The following is a 12,578-nucleotide window of genomic DNA, read 5'->3' as shown; positions in this document are numbered from 1 at the left end:
TATGACTCTCAGCCCTGCTATTGGGTTGCCTTTCTGGTTGCTGTTTGTGTGTAGGGGGAGGATGTCTATTAGCCTTGGGAACCAAAAGAATCTGCTCCTTTGCTCACTCAGAGGCTCAAGTAGAATGGGCAGAAGGTGGAATGTGGGCCACCATAGCAACTGGATCGCCTGGTCACCTCTCCTGCTGAGCCCTTGGGGCTGAGGTTCTATTGCAGGCGGAGAGAAGGGTGGGGTTGGCATGGGGCAGTGTTTGAGGCACCAGATGCACTGGGAGGACTTGGAAGAATACCAGGTGGGTAGATGAAGCAGGATGTTCTGGGCAGAGGTGGGGGAAGCTTCTGGAGGCAGGTGGGATGAACGGGGAAGCTCTTGCCTGAGACCGGAGAGCGGTAGCTGTTGCCTTTGCCAAACCTGCATCCAGGTGAGGCAGACGGCTCCTCCGAGGCCTCCTCCCCCATTTGTCTCCGGCTCCAGAGCCCAGGGTTGTAGTCTTGACTTCAAGCCTCTCTCCAGCTCCGCGACAACATGCTCCTTCCCAAGGCTGTCAGAGCCTGGGGTTTGCCCCTCAACCACCACTGGGGGCCTGAGGGCTGGGTACTTCTGTTTTGCCAGCTGTAGGATAAAAGCATGGGCTTCTCCTCCCCAGGGCCCTGAAACTCCCCCCTCCCCAGGGGGCCAGGGCAGGACCGGATGGAGTGGGCAGGTCACCTCTCTGTGGTTTGTTGTAGGCCCTGACCTTCCTGACCAGAAATGAGATCCTGTGGTGAGTCAAAGGGCCCCTTTCCCTCCCCTTGAGCTGAGCTCTCGTCCTGGCACGGTCTCATGCTGGTCCCTGAGTGTGGGCCCCGCTCAACACTGGGGAACCTTGGAGGTGAGACCGGCAGGCAGAGACAGACCTCCGCCAGGAGAGCCCAACGCCAGGATTCCAGGGCCCAATGGGAGTTGAGCGAAACCTCAGGCGTCAAGCCACCAGGGGCTCCTAGGCAGGATTGCCTCACAGAATCACAGACGCGGATGGGGCCTCTTGGGGACATGGGGGGAAGGAAGAAAGGACTTAGGAAGCAGGTCTGAAGCCTGGCTGGGTAAACTTGGATGTGCTCTAAGCCCTGGCTCCCTCTCCAAGCCTCTCTTCAGAGCCTGCCATGGGTCCGACACCGTGAGGGCCCTGGGAGCATAACGGGGAGTCGTCCACGTGCCCGTCGTCATGCAGGTTCCCGTCCAGCAGGGAAGGCTCTGGACCGAAGACAAGCGTCATGCAGTGTGAGGGCTGCAGACTCTCAGCCCTCCTCATGGGATCGCAGAGGGCATGAACGGCACGGTGTATGAGTGCTCCGTCCAGGTCCAGAAAGGGGGATTGAAAGTCTTATGTGATTCCTTCTCTTGCCCCACCAGCCCCCGGCACCCCTTGCCCGGCCCAGCAGAAGACAGGCACTCAGCTGGACAGAGTTGAGCAGACAGGCTCTTGCCTCAGGACCACCAGGCCCAATGACAGGCAGGGGTGAGCTCCTGGTCGGCTTTTGTGAGCCTCACTTGTTAGGTATGAATTGGAAGCTGAGGGACACTAGATATTTGAAGAGAACATTTAAAACCCTGCATTAAATCATGTCATCATAACATTTCAAAACACCAGAGATAATGAGAAGAGGCAAAAAGCTTCCATAGAGAAAACAAAAACAAAAACAAAAGACCTATAGAGGACCAGGAATCAGAATGGTTTGGGACTTGGAAGACAGCGGCTAAAGGCCTTCAAAATTATAAGGAAAAAATTCCAATCTAGAATGAAGTCACAGTTAAACTAGGAATCAAGAGTGAAAGTGAAGCAACTATTTTTTGGACACGCAAATTACTTTAAAAAATGACCTCTTACGCAACTCGTCTGAGGAAGCTTTTGGAGGATGTGCTCTATTACCACGAGTAAGTAAATGGTGATACTTTGGTAAGCTAGACTCGTACATCCAGGATGCTTCTGTTTTTGTAAAACAAAAGATTCTACATGCACGCACGCGCGCGCGCACACACACACACGAGAGTATGTGTGGAAGGACACACACATGCACGCTGAGCATAGGTTAGTTTCTTGGAGGGTCCCGGGGTTCTGCCCACGTTGGCGTTAGCATGGCTGCATTGTATGCAAGGTGAAGGGCAGCACCGAAACGCCCACCCAGTGGCACCTGAGGGAGCTGATGGCACGCATCCTTTCCTTCTCTTGCCCCACCAGCCCTTTCCACCATCTCCCTTTCTCGGGAGAGAAAGTGGCCCAGTGGGGCTAGACTAAACCCCAGTCCCTTTTGGACAATTGTCCTATGTGGCCTCCGAAGACGCGTGGTGATTTTCCTATTAATGTGACAAAGACATACAGCCTGGATGACGGTGCAGCTGGAGAGATCGGTCCAGCTGAGAAAAGGATCCAAGAGACTGACAGACACAAGAAACCTCTGGATGAGGGTGGCTCTGCCGTCATCTAATACTTTCTCACCTTTTTTTTTTTTTTTTTTTTTTACTTTCCCACCTTCTTATCTGTGCCATGCAGAGGACACAAAGGCCTGGTCACCAGATCTGCAGATGACACACAGTGGGAGGGGCAGACCACATGTGACACACTCTGGTCTTGGGGCTGCCTTGGCCGGGCTCTCCCAGAAGGGGTCTGTCCACCCTCAATTTCTAGCCGGTGGGGATTTTCTTTCACAGCTTGTCCCTTTGGGCCTCAGCTCCAAGTCAGCCCTCCCTGACTTCTGATCCAATTGTTCCCCGAGAAGCCCCTGACTTCCAGATGTCTCTTTGGGCTCAGCGCACAGGCCCTTCCAGGTCCTTATCTTCAGCCGTGGCCGCAGACTCCACGTCTGGGGCCTGAGCGCAGGAGGGCACCTGTGGCTTCCTTTAGACCTCCGGGGTTGGAGCCCAGGTTGGCCCGACTCAGTCTGAGCCACTTGCCCTGCTCGGCGTCACTCAGGGGCTGCTCCGTCACGATCGTGGGCTGCGTGTGAGTCTGCCTGGGGAGCCTGAAGCTTTGCCCCTAGCCCCCACACAGGCTGACCCGGACATGAGGGCCTCTCTTTCCTCTTAGCACCGCTGAGGTCCCAACATTTCCCAGCCTCCAGGCCTTGTCCTGGCCATTAGCGCCCGGCCCTCCTGGAGCACCTATCACTGGGTCAAGGTCAGCGGGCAGCATGGTTACGAGCTGGCTTCCCGGAAGCCGAGGGGCTGGGTTGGAGGCTCAGCTCTGCTCCTTGTAGTTGTGTGACCATGGATGCATTCCTTTGCTGAGCCTGTTCCCACACTTATAAAAAGTCTGATATGAAAGTACTGGAACCTAAGCTCACATGGTTGTTATTAGGACAATTAAATGATTAAATGCACGTCAGGGGTCAGAACAGCACCGGGCACGTGGGTCAGTGCTGACCAGGGGCTAGCTGTTATTTTCATGCTTTTATTATCTCTTTTTCTGCAAATGAGGAAACTGGTTCAGAGAAATGAAGTGGTTTATCCAAGCCACACAGCTTGAAAGGAGCAGATCATAAAAGCTACCTTTTCAGGCTAAAGATAGGGCTATTTATAAAATGACTGCAGGCTGTCCTGTAGGGCAAAGGACTACTGACCCCATGGGCCCAGGAGCTGAGCCCAGGAGAAAGGAGGAGAAATGGAGGCTGCACTGGACCTGTGTTCTCAGTCCTGCCTGCAAGAGAAGAACGTGGAAGCTCACAGAACGTAGGGGTCCTGCCCCGACCCTGGCCTTGAATGAGAGTCTCTAGCGGTGGATACGGGTGCTTTCACAGGCTCGCCACATGTTTCTAACGTGGGACCCAGTTGAATATCACTAAATAGGGCCTCAGAGGCAAGAGTGCAGAGAAGGGTATACAAATAGCCATAGGAGGCCTGACCTGGAGGGAGCGAGGGGGGGGTCACTGCGTCATTTTACAGAAGGGCAACTGAGGCACGAGAAGGGCTGTGGCAGGTCCAAGGTCCCACAGAGTGTGAGCTGCGGGGCTGGTCTCCCCTGTCTCGGGGCCTCTGAGCCCTTAGACAGCCCCTCCCTGTGTCTGGGAGGGAACCACTGCATGGGCTCCTTGATTTCTGGCAGGCTGAATGTGTGAGCTTTTCAAATGGCTTTGACTCTTGAGTCCATTAGTGATTAATTCAGAGTTCCATTTAGAGCCGGCTGATCCATATTTGGAGGAGGAGAACATTTTGTGGCAGCCGAGATGCAGCCACGATTCATCTGCGGGCAGCCCACCCACTCGGCGGCTTGCGAAGGCATGAAATCCAGGCCAGGCCCTCCCCACAGCACCCCTCCCCAGAAAGCTCTCTGGGGAGGCACGGCCGAGAGATTCGCACCTGGGTCGGGGGGGGATCCTTTAGGAGTGAGCACACAGTCTGAAGAACCGGGTGTGGGGTGCGGCCCCCACTCTGTCTCAAGCCGCATGACCTTGGGCACACCCCTTAAACTTCCTGAGCCTCAGTTTACCCTTCTTTAGAAATGATCACCCCTGCCCCTGTCCCACAGGAATGTGGGAAAAATCAACGAGAAAATGTGCTTGAGTGAACTCAGCACAGACACTTGGTAAATGAGAGGAAGGGGTGGCCGTGGCCGTCACCCCTTTCCTCCAGCAGTGCTTCTGACACCCCCCTTCTCCAGGCTCTAGGGAAAAGAGCTTCGGTGTCTGGATTTAACACGCACCACGGTGTGACCTTAAGCGTTATTTTACCTCCTTGAGCCCCAGTTTCATCTGTGAAGGAGAGAGAATGGCTCCTTCCTGTCATGCAGTTCCGTGAGAAATGTCCATGAGCGTTGACAGCTCGCGGCAGGCCACTCCCAGTGGGGAACCCGGGTGGGACCCGGGGAGCAGTCTGTGCAGGGCCTCAGAGAAGTCTTAAAAATTAGTACAACTTACTGAAAGTCAGTCTGCTTTCTCTCTCCTCAGGCCAGCAATTCTAACGATGACAGTGATCAAATACTCCTTTTGACTGGGGCCTGCAGCTTCTGCGGCCCCCTCCTGCTGCCCCCTCCCCTCATGGGCCACTGGACCCTCCAGGGATGATGGCCTGCCTTTCCTCCTCTGTGCTCTTCAGTGCCCCCCATACTTGCCTGGAGAACGTTTCCCCTCACGTACTCCACACGCCGCTTTTCGGCTCCCCCCCAAACTTGTCAGAAGAGTCTCTGGTGATGGTCCAGGGCCCCTTACAAGGCCGAGGGAGCCTGTCCTTCATGAACAGCCATGCGCCATTCTGCCTCCTGTTTTCAGGCCCTTCTCATGAGTCAGCCCAGAGCCAGTGATGGGGGTTATCTCCCCGTTGTCCTGCCCTCTCCCCCTGCACAGCCACACAGCCACCTCGCCCTCTGTCTGTCCCTCACAAGCAAAGCCTGCGGGACGGTGTGGGCCTACAGTAGAGACATCGATCGATCGCGGGGAGCTGAGGCAGGCTGCTCAGTCCTGCGGCCTGAGGAGACGGCCTGGGGGCTGGGCTCTAACCCTGGCTCAGCCACACCCACCGTGTGACCTCTTTTCTCCGGGGCCAAGGGCGGGGCTGGGCAGATGGCCTGGGTGGCACGCTGGCTTCCCCAAGGGCCTGCTGGCTTCTCCATCTGTAAGTGAGGGACTGGACTGAGCGACCACAGACGTCCCCTCCAGCTCTGACATTCTAGAACCAACACTTGTGGAGTATATCCCATGCTATGGAGCATACTCATGTACCTTTCCTCACGCCCAGCTCATCTTTGCACCCCCTTCCCCCCCACAAAGTGGGCTGGGCACACCGGAGTCCTCAAGGATGTTTCTAGAAGGGTGGACTGATGTCTAACTGCCTTTACTATGTCACTCAATCGTAAGTCCCCTTCCTCCAGATGGGCCGGCAGGAGAGGGGCGCGTGGTTTGCCATCCCCAGCTCACTATGGCTCTCTTCTTAGCATCCATGACACCTTCCTGAAGCTCTGTCCCCCTGGGAAGTACTACAAGGAGGCAACACTGACCACAGACCAGGTCAGCTCCCTGCCAGCCCTGAGGGTGAGTGCAGCATGAGGGCAGGGCGGGGCATGCCACTGGGGTCCATGGAGGGGTCGAGGACACTGGGGGAGGGGTCGAGGACACTGGGGGAGGGGTGAGCACTCTGGCTCCGGGGGCGTCTGGTGGCAGCCTCTCTGGAGGGGCTGGTGGACCCCCAGGCGTAGGGCCCAGCAGGGCATGGTTTCCCAGCACTTCTCACACGCGTCTGGCCTCACTCTATCCTTGCATCAGTCCCGGAGGCAGGACAGGCGTGATGACTGTCACCATTTCTCAGGTGAGGGACCAAAGTGCACGGAGACAATGCGACTTGCTCCAGGTCTCATGGGGAAGGGGGCGGGCCTTGTTGAGGCTCCCACCTGCCCTGCTGGCTGATCCTCCAGGGTCTGCCTGTGATTCCCTTTTGAGCTTCAGTTATGGCCCCCCACCAGCTTCCTGCTGACCATTTACTCCCCCCCCCCCCCCCCCCCCCCAGGACGCTGCACCAGCCAGCTCTCTTTGCTATCCTTTATGCCCCAAGCCAGATAAGTGGGAAGGTCGCGATTCCCCATTCAGGCCTTGGGGAAGCCAGGGTGCCACCCCAGTCTGTCTGCCCAGCCCCCTCCTCAGCCCTTTTCTGCTCAGGCTGCTTCAGTGGACAAGGGTTTTTCTAGAAGGACTGAGAACCTTCTCAGTTTCTTCCCTGAGAAGCCAGGAGCAGGCCTACGAGCCCAGGGACTGTCGTCCCAATCTGCCTCCTTCCATCTCCAGGTATGACCACAGGAAAGTACACGTGCATTTCTGTCCTTGTCCCCTTTATCCTCTCCCCTTCAATTGAGCCAATCCTCCCTGACCTAGAGCCTGATAGATGAGAGAGGTGGGCCAAATGTTCCTATCTCTTCCTGGATTTCCCCACTTTCCTGGGCCAAATCTCATAACCCATAGACCCAGTATACATACACACACACACCCTGCCCTTGCTAGAGCAGAGTCCTCGTACAAACCTGCGTCTCAGTCTCCCCACCTGTGCAATGGGCGGAGTGGTGGGGGTGGCTGGGAGTTGTTTCCATGTGCTCCCCAAGGCTCCCTGCACCCCACAGGCTGTGCTGACATGAGCTGTCAGTGACCCCCACCCCCATTCCCAACTTTTAAGGACCATCTTGAGTTTTTTGTTCCTGCTGTGAAAAGGCCCTGCCCTTCCCCCAAAGCACCTAGAAGAGCCCGGAGGTGCACCATAAAAGGGGTCCCCAGTCACTTCTAAGATTTGTAATTTAAATGTGTACAGCACCCAGAGAGGCCGACGTCAGGTTAACAAACCATGGTGGTGTCAGGCTTCCCGATGTTTCATTCTGATCTCAGAGGGAAAATGGTTTGAATTTGTCAATTGTGCAACGAGAGGCCATCTTCACTTCTGTCTGGAACAAGATGGGCCTGCGAGCTGTGGGCACCTCTTGGCAGAGGGCTGAGGGCTCGGGTGGGGCGGGGGGTGGGAAGAAGGTCTTAAGGGAGAGATCACACAGGTGAAGGGGCACGCATTCAACTCGGGCTACGGACCTTGTTTTGGGCAGAGACAGAGAGAGAGCAAAGAACTAGGTACTTGAGATGGAGGCAGGAACAGAGAAGACAAAGGAATAAGAAGGGGTGTGGAGGGGGAGGGTGACAGGGCAGCTGGGAGCTGGGGTCTCAGAGAGGAAAGGAGCACGATACTCATAAAGGTGAGGTAATTGGAGAATGTGCCTGTGGCAGACACCAAATGGGGGGCCCGTCCTCCTGGTACCCCCTACTCACACACACACACCCCCAGGCCCACACAGGCACACCTCCACATCCCCACCCCTCACACGTGCTGGGTGGGGAGGGGGGTCTCAGAACTAGACTATTCACTCAGGGGCCAGGGCTGAGGGGCAGCCCGAATGGAAAGCTTCTGGCCTCCGTTCCCCAGGTGGGGGACAGTGTCACTGGGCAGTCCCAGAATATCCCAATGTGAAGCCTGGCAAGAGACTCAAGAGACCACCCAGCCTCATCACTGCCAAATGCTCTCTGCCCTGGTTTTACCCATCAGAAAACTGAAGCCCAGGAGGGAAACACCTTGCCCAGGCCCCGTGACCCCACTTCTAACCAGGGCTCCACCTCTGATCAGGGCTTGGCTTGGTGCTGACAGTGTGCCTAGGTCTGCAAGGTGCCCTGGACGAACAAGGGCAGTGCCTGGCAAAGACCTGCCCTGGAGGGCCAGTGTGGAGGGTGCTGGGGGATGCATGGGCCAGCACTCTGCAAAGCCCCAGAACACCAGAAATAAAAACTATTTTATTTGCAATGTAAAGAATTTTAGCCTGTGGAGATTTTTCAGTTCAGCAGCAGTAAAGGTAGGGACAGCAACCAAATAAGCTGTTAAAATCTGTATGCCCCGCCCTCACCCTTCTCCTAGTCAGGTCTGGGGTCTCTGTTCTGAGCCCCCGAGGAGCAAGCACTGGACTAGCATCAGAGGGCTGGGTCATGGCCCAGCTCCATCACTCCACCTGTGATCTCTCCATCTAAGCCTGAATCCCTGTCGGTAAACAGTGTGTCCGCCCCGAGCAAGTGCGGGGGAAGAGCCACTGTGAGTTGGTGGGAGGGCTGCAGGAGGGGGTGCAGGCAGCCCCTGCCCATGGGGAGCACCAACCCGGGCCACCTCTGGAGGGCTGGACCCCCAAGTGCTTCACTGGACAGTGGCTGGGAACGGAGATGGGGTCTTGGGACAAGCCTACTTTTGATTTTACTTATTTCATCCTTCTAAATGGCCTTTATTCTACTCTATTGCACAACTAAAAACCAGATCATTGTAGGAAAACATAGAAAAGCAATAAACAATAAAAACTGGTAGGCAGCCCACCTCAAGGGATGATCATCACGATCAATTTGCCTTATTTCCCTCCTTAATTTTTTCTAAGCAGATATATCTATTAAGTGTTTATTGGGATCACATTGACTTTTTTGTACGTTGCTTTTTTTTTTTTTTTCCCCTTCCCATTTTGGTTTCTTTGTTCCTTTTCCAACTGGTTCTGAACAGCCAGAACCATCTCATGAATTTAGGACACTGAGCCACATCTAGAGAACGAGGGGACAGGACACTGGGCCAGGAGCAGAAGGGCTGGGTTAGAACTCACTTGCTAGCCATGTGATCTTAAGCAAGTCACCTCACAAGAGGAATGATTCAGGGTAGGAGGAAGCAAATAGACCCCAGGCAAAGAAGATGGGGTGGGAGGGGTGCCGCATGGAGCCTGTTTTCCTGCAGGTGTGAGACCTGGTTCTAGGTGCTCCCAGGTGTAGCCCTGGGTCCGAGGATGCAGGTTTCTTGACAGTATGAGGAAGCACTTCCTAATCGGCAGAGGTGTGTGCAGAGGGCAAGAGCTCCCTGTCACTGTGGGGCATGAAGCGGGCCGACAAGCATTTAGCTGGGATGTTCTAGCACACACTTAGGTATGAACAAGAGACCGAACCCCATGCTTGGTACCCTCTTCACTGCCCGAGCCTGTGGTTCTGGCCCTGGGACTCGTTCTCACTCTCTTTTGTGTTGGCGACCATGGTATGTCCCAGACTTTGGACTTTTCATAGTCCAGTAAAATTTCCAAAATAAATTTTTTTTCTTTTTTTGAGGAAGAACTAGCTAGAGATGCCAACTTTCCAATTTTGCCAAGTAAGGACATTTAAAAACGATGTGATCCACAATCACCATCATTTCATCTTTTAAAAATGTTCATTTTAGAGCAAAAATATAAGAAGGATCTAATCCCAGGCACAAGAACAGTTCCTTCCATACACATCTCTTCTTGTCATTTTTCGACTTTTGCTACCAGTCATCAAGCACTTTGTCACTGGTCATCCCTGGTCCTCAGACTAGCTTTTGGGGCTTTAGATCTAGGACTAAATTTCCCTCCGTGTCTTTCCAATCTTGGTTAAAGGGAGAAGCTTGCTTCCCAAAATGAGCAAGGAGAGACTTGCTGGGGGTGTGGGGGCCCGAGTGTCCCTGTTGTGTTCTCTGTGGGCCCAATGATGGGAGCTGCGTGACTCACACTGCCCAGAACACATCTCTGGAAAAGGCTGTGAGAATTGGGCCCCAGGGAGCTTCGGGTACGGCTATAACTTGGCTCAGGGGTTTGAGTGGTCTGGGAAGAAAGTCCTGTTTCTTAACTTGGATTCACTGGTGGAAAAAATGGGTTGGTTAATATTGGGAAGGGTCTGCTCGTCAGCAGAGAACAAGGCAGGAGAATGGCCTGGGCAGCAGAGAGCAGTAGGAAAAACCTGAAGATGGGGACACAGTGGTCCTTTTTCACTCAGAAGTTTCTGTTTTCTCTTTGTGGCTTTCTTTGGTGTATTTAAAAGCAAATTAGCTCAATGTTTCTGTTCTTGTAAATAATGATCTTGCTTTCTGTAAACTTGGATGAGTAGTGGTACAGTGTGACCTGGGTTTCTGGTTTCCAGGCCCAGGACGGTGGGTGGTAGGACGCGGGGAAATCCCAAGGTCTCAGAGCTGGTGGGATGGAGGCTCGAACACAACACAGGATGGGCCAACACGCTACTCTGGCCTCTCCCCAGCTCCCCCTCCGGGGTTCCTGAGGGCAGGTGGTATGTGCACAGCCTGGCCTCTACTACATTTCCCCCCAGCATCAACTCTGTAAGCACAGAGAGGTTAGGGAACCTGCCTGAGGTATCAGGAGGCTCCTGAGGTTTCAGCTCCACATCCTTGGTTTCTACCAGTCCCCAGTTTTTCTGAACCTTTCTGATACCTGCTGACAGGCTGGGCCTAGCTGCTTAGAATAGCTTGCAAAGGGCGCCTGGGTGGCTCAGTTGGTTAAGCGACTGCCTTCGGCTCAGGTCATGATCCTGGAGTCCCAGGATCGAGTCCCGCATCGGGCTCCCTGCTGTCAGCAGGGAGTCTGCTTCTCCCTCTGACCCTCCCCCCTCATGCTCTCTCTCTCTATCTCATTCTCTCTCTCAAATAAATAAATAAAATCTTTAAAAAAAAAAAAAAGAATAGCTTGCAAAGAACCCACTCCCAAGGCTTTCAGCAAATCAAGAGTCCTCATGTTTATTCAGGCTTTTGAGAAATTACCAAAGTAGCAGGGGCAGGGATGGGAATGTTTTTTTTATTTAAGTGTTTTTTTTTTTTTTAAGATTTTAAATCAAAATTATTTATGCATGCCAAGAGTCAAGTTGCCCTCTGGGGGTCACCCTCATTTCCCTTCTCTGGAGAGAAACCATTTGCAGGTCTTAGCTGCTTCTTGGTTCTTGCCTTCAGATCTCTGGAGAGTGCTCTTGTATGGCCCCCTTCTTAATATCTCAGCCTTTGACCTCCCCCTAGAGAAGAGGTTTAGCTCTTCCCTCCCCCACATGACTCCCATCCCCCACATCACTCCCAGTACAGGTATATAAGTATTTCGGTTCGATCGGTATTCAGTGTTTACGTTATGATGACTACATATGCTACTCGGAGCTGAGCCAGGAAGTAAACTATGGTTACTTTTCTCTGCACGTTTTCTGTTGTCATCTTCACAGGATGTAATCATTGTTTTTGCTTAGTTTTCTGTGTACTTATCATTAAGTTGACACCAAACCTCTGCTGATCACCTAAAAATCTCCTCTAATTAAAGGCTTTCAGAACGGAGATGTTTTCTGTACATCCCACTTTCTTGGAGAAATTTCTCTTGGAGACTTCAGAGCCACTCTAGTCAGGGCCGAGTGGCCCTCCAAGCCCGGTCCATGCTGTCCTAGATTCTGGTCACTTCTCCCTTGGATCTTCATTCCCTGTCTTCCTCTCTCCGCGTACTCCCTTGTCTTGGTGGAGCGCATCCTTTAGTAGCTTCCTGATAAAGGGTGCACGGAGGTAAAAGTCTTGCCACCTTCCATACACCTTACATGGCTGATAATGTCTTTATTCTCCCCTCGTACTTGATGGAGAGTTTACATGGAACTGACCTATCAGCTGGTTGTCATTTTCCCTCTCGTCGGGAAAGCAGAGCTCAGGTGCATTTCAGCTTTCACTGTTGTTACTGAGAAGTTCAAAGCCTTTCTGTTTCCTGACCTTTTTTTGTAACTTGATTTTTTTTCTTCCTGGGAACTTGCAGGCTCTTCTCTTTGGCCCCAGGATTCTGAAAGTCCCAATGATGTGAGGTGGTGTGGGTCCTTCTCCCCATGTACAGGGCACGCAGAGGACCCGCTCAGTCTGGAAACCGTCATTCAGGACTAGGATGTTTCCATGGATTGTTTTCTTTGATAACTCTCGCCCTTGTGTCTTCTTTGTTCTCTCCTTCTGGGAACTCTAATATCCTGCTGTTGTACATCAGGGATCGGCCCTTTACTTTTTATCTCTTCTCTCCTATTTTTCATCTTCATCTCTTTGCTCTTCTTTCTAGGAGCTTTTCTCAACTTTATCTACAACCTTAATTTAGTTTTTCACTTCTACCGTTATGCTTTTAATTTCCAAGGGCTCCTTTCCCCCCTTCTGTTTTAAAATAGTATTTTCTTATTCCTAATGCAATGTCTTATCCGATCTTTTCTCCATGGTGCCTACCTTCCACCACCTCCCTCCCCCCCCCCCCCCCCCCCCCCCCCCCCCCCCCCCCCCCC

At 53.3% G+C, this 12,578-nt stretch overlaps 1 protein-coding gene across 1 annotated transcript in view; it reads left to right on the top strand.

Annotated features, from left to right (window-relative positions):
* The first annotated feature begins 238 nt into the window (after nucleotides 1-238).
* The window catches only part of CIB4 (calcium and integrin binding family member 4), a 46,636-nt gene continuing 34,296 nt past the window's right edge, over nucleotides 239-12,578 (top strand). Inside the window, exons 1-3 of the mRNA XM_035000526.1 lie at nucleotides 239-292; nucleotides 729-763; nucleotides 5,903-5,999. Of these exons, the coding sequence (XP_034856417.1) occupies nucleotides 239-292; nucleotides 729-763; nucleotides 5,903-5,999 (186 nt within the window). The remainder of the gene's footprint in view (nucleotides 293-728; nucleotides 764-5,902; nucleotides 6,000-12,578) is intronic.

The sequence above is a fragment of the Mirounga leonina genome, unplaced genomic scaffold, assembly GCF_011800145.1.
Source record: "Mirounga leonina isolate KUSES-001 unplaced genomic scaffold, KU_Mleo_1.0 Mir_125, whole genome shotgun sequence".
NCBI lineage: Eukaryota > Metazoa > Chordata > Mammalia > Carnivora > Phocidae > Mirounga > Mirounga leonina.
The sequence above is the reverse complement of the archived record's forward strand: the minus strand, read 5'-3'. Positions and strand labels throughout refer to the sequence as shown.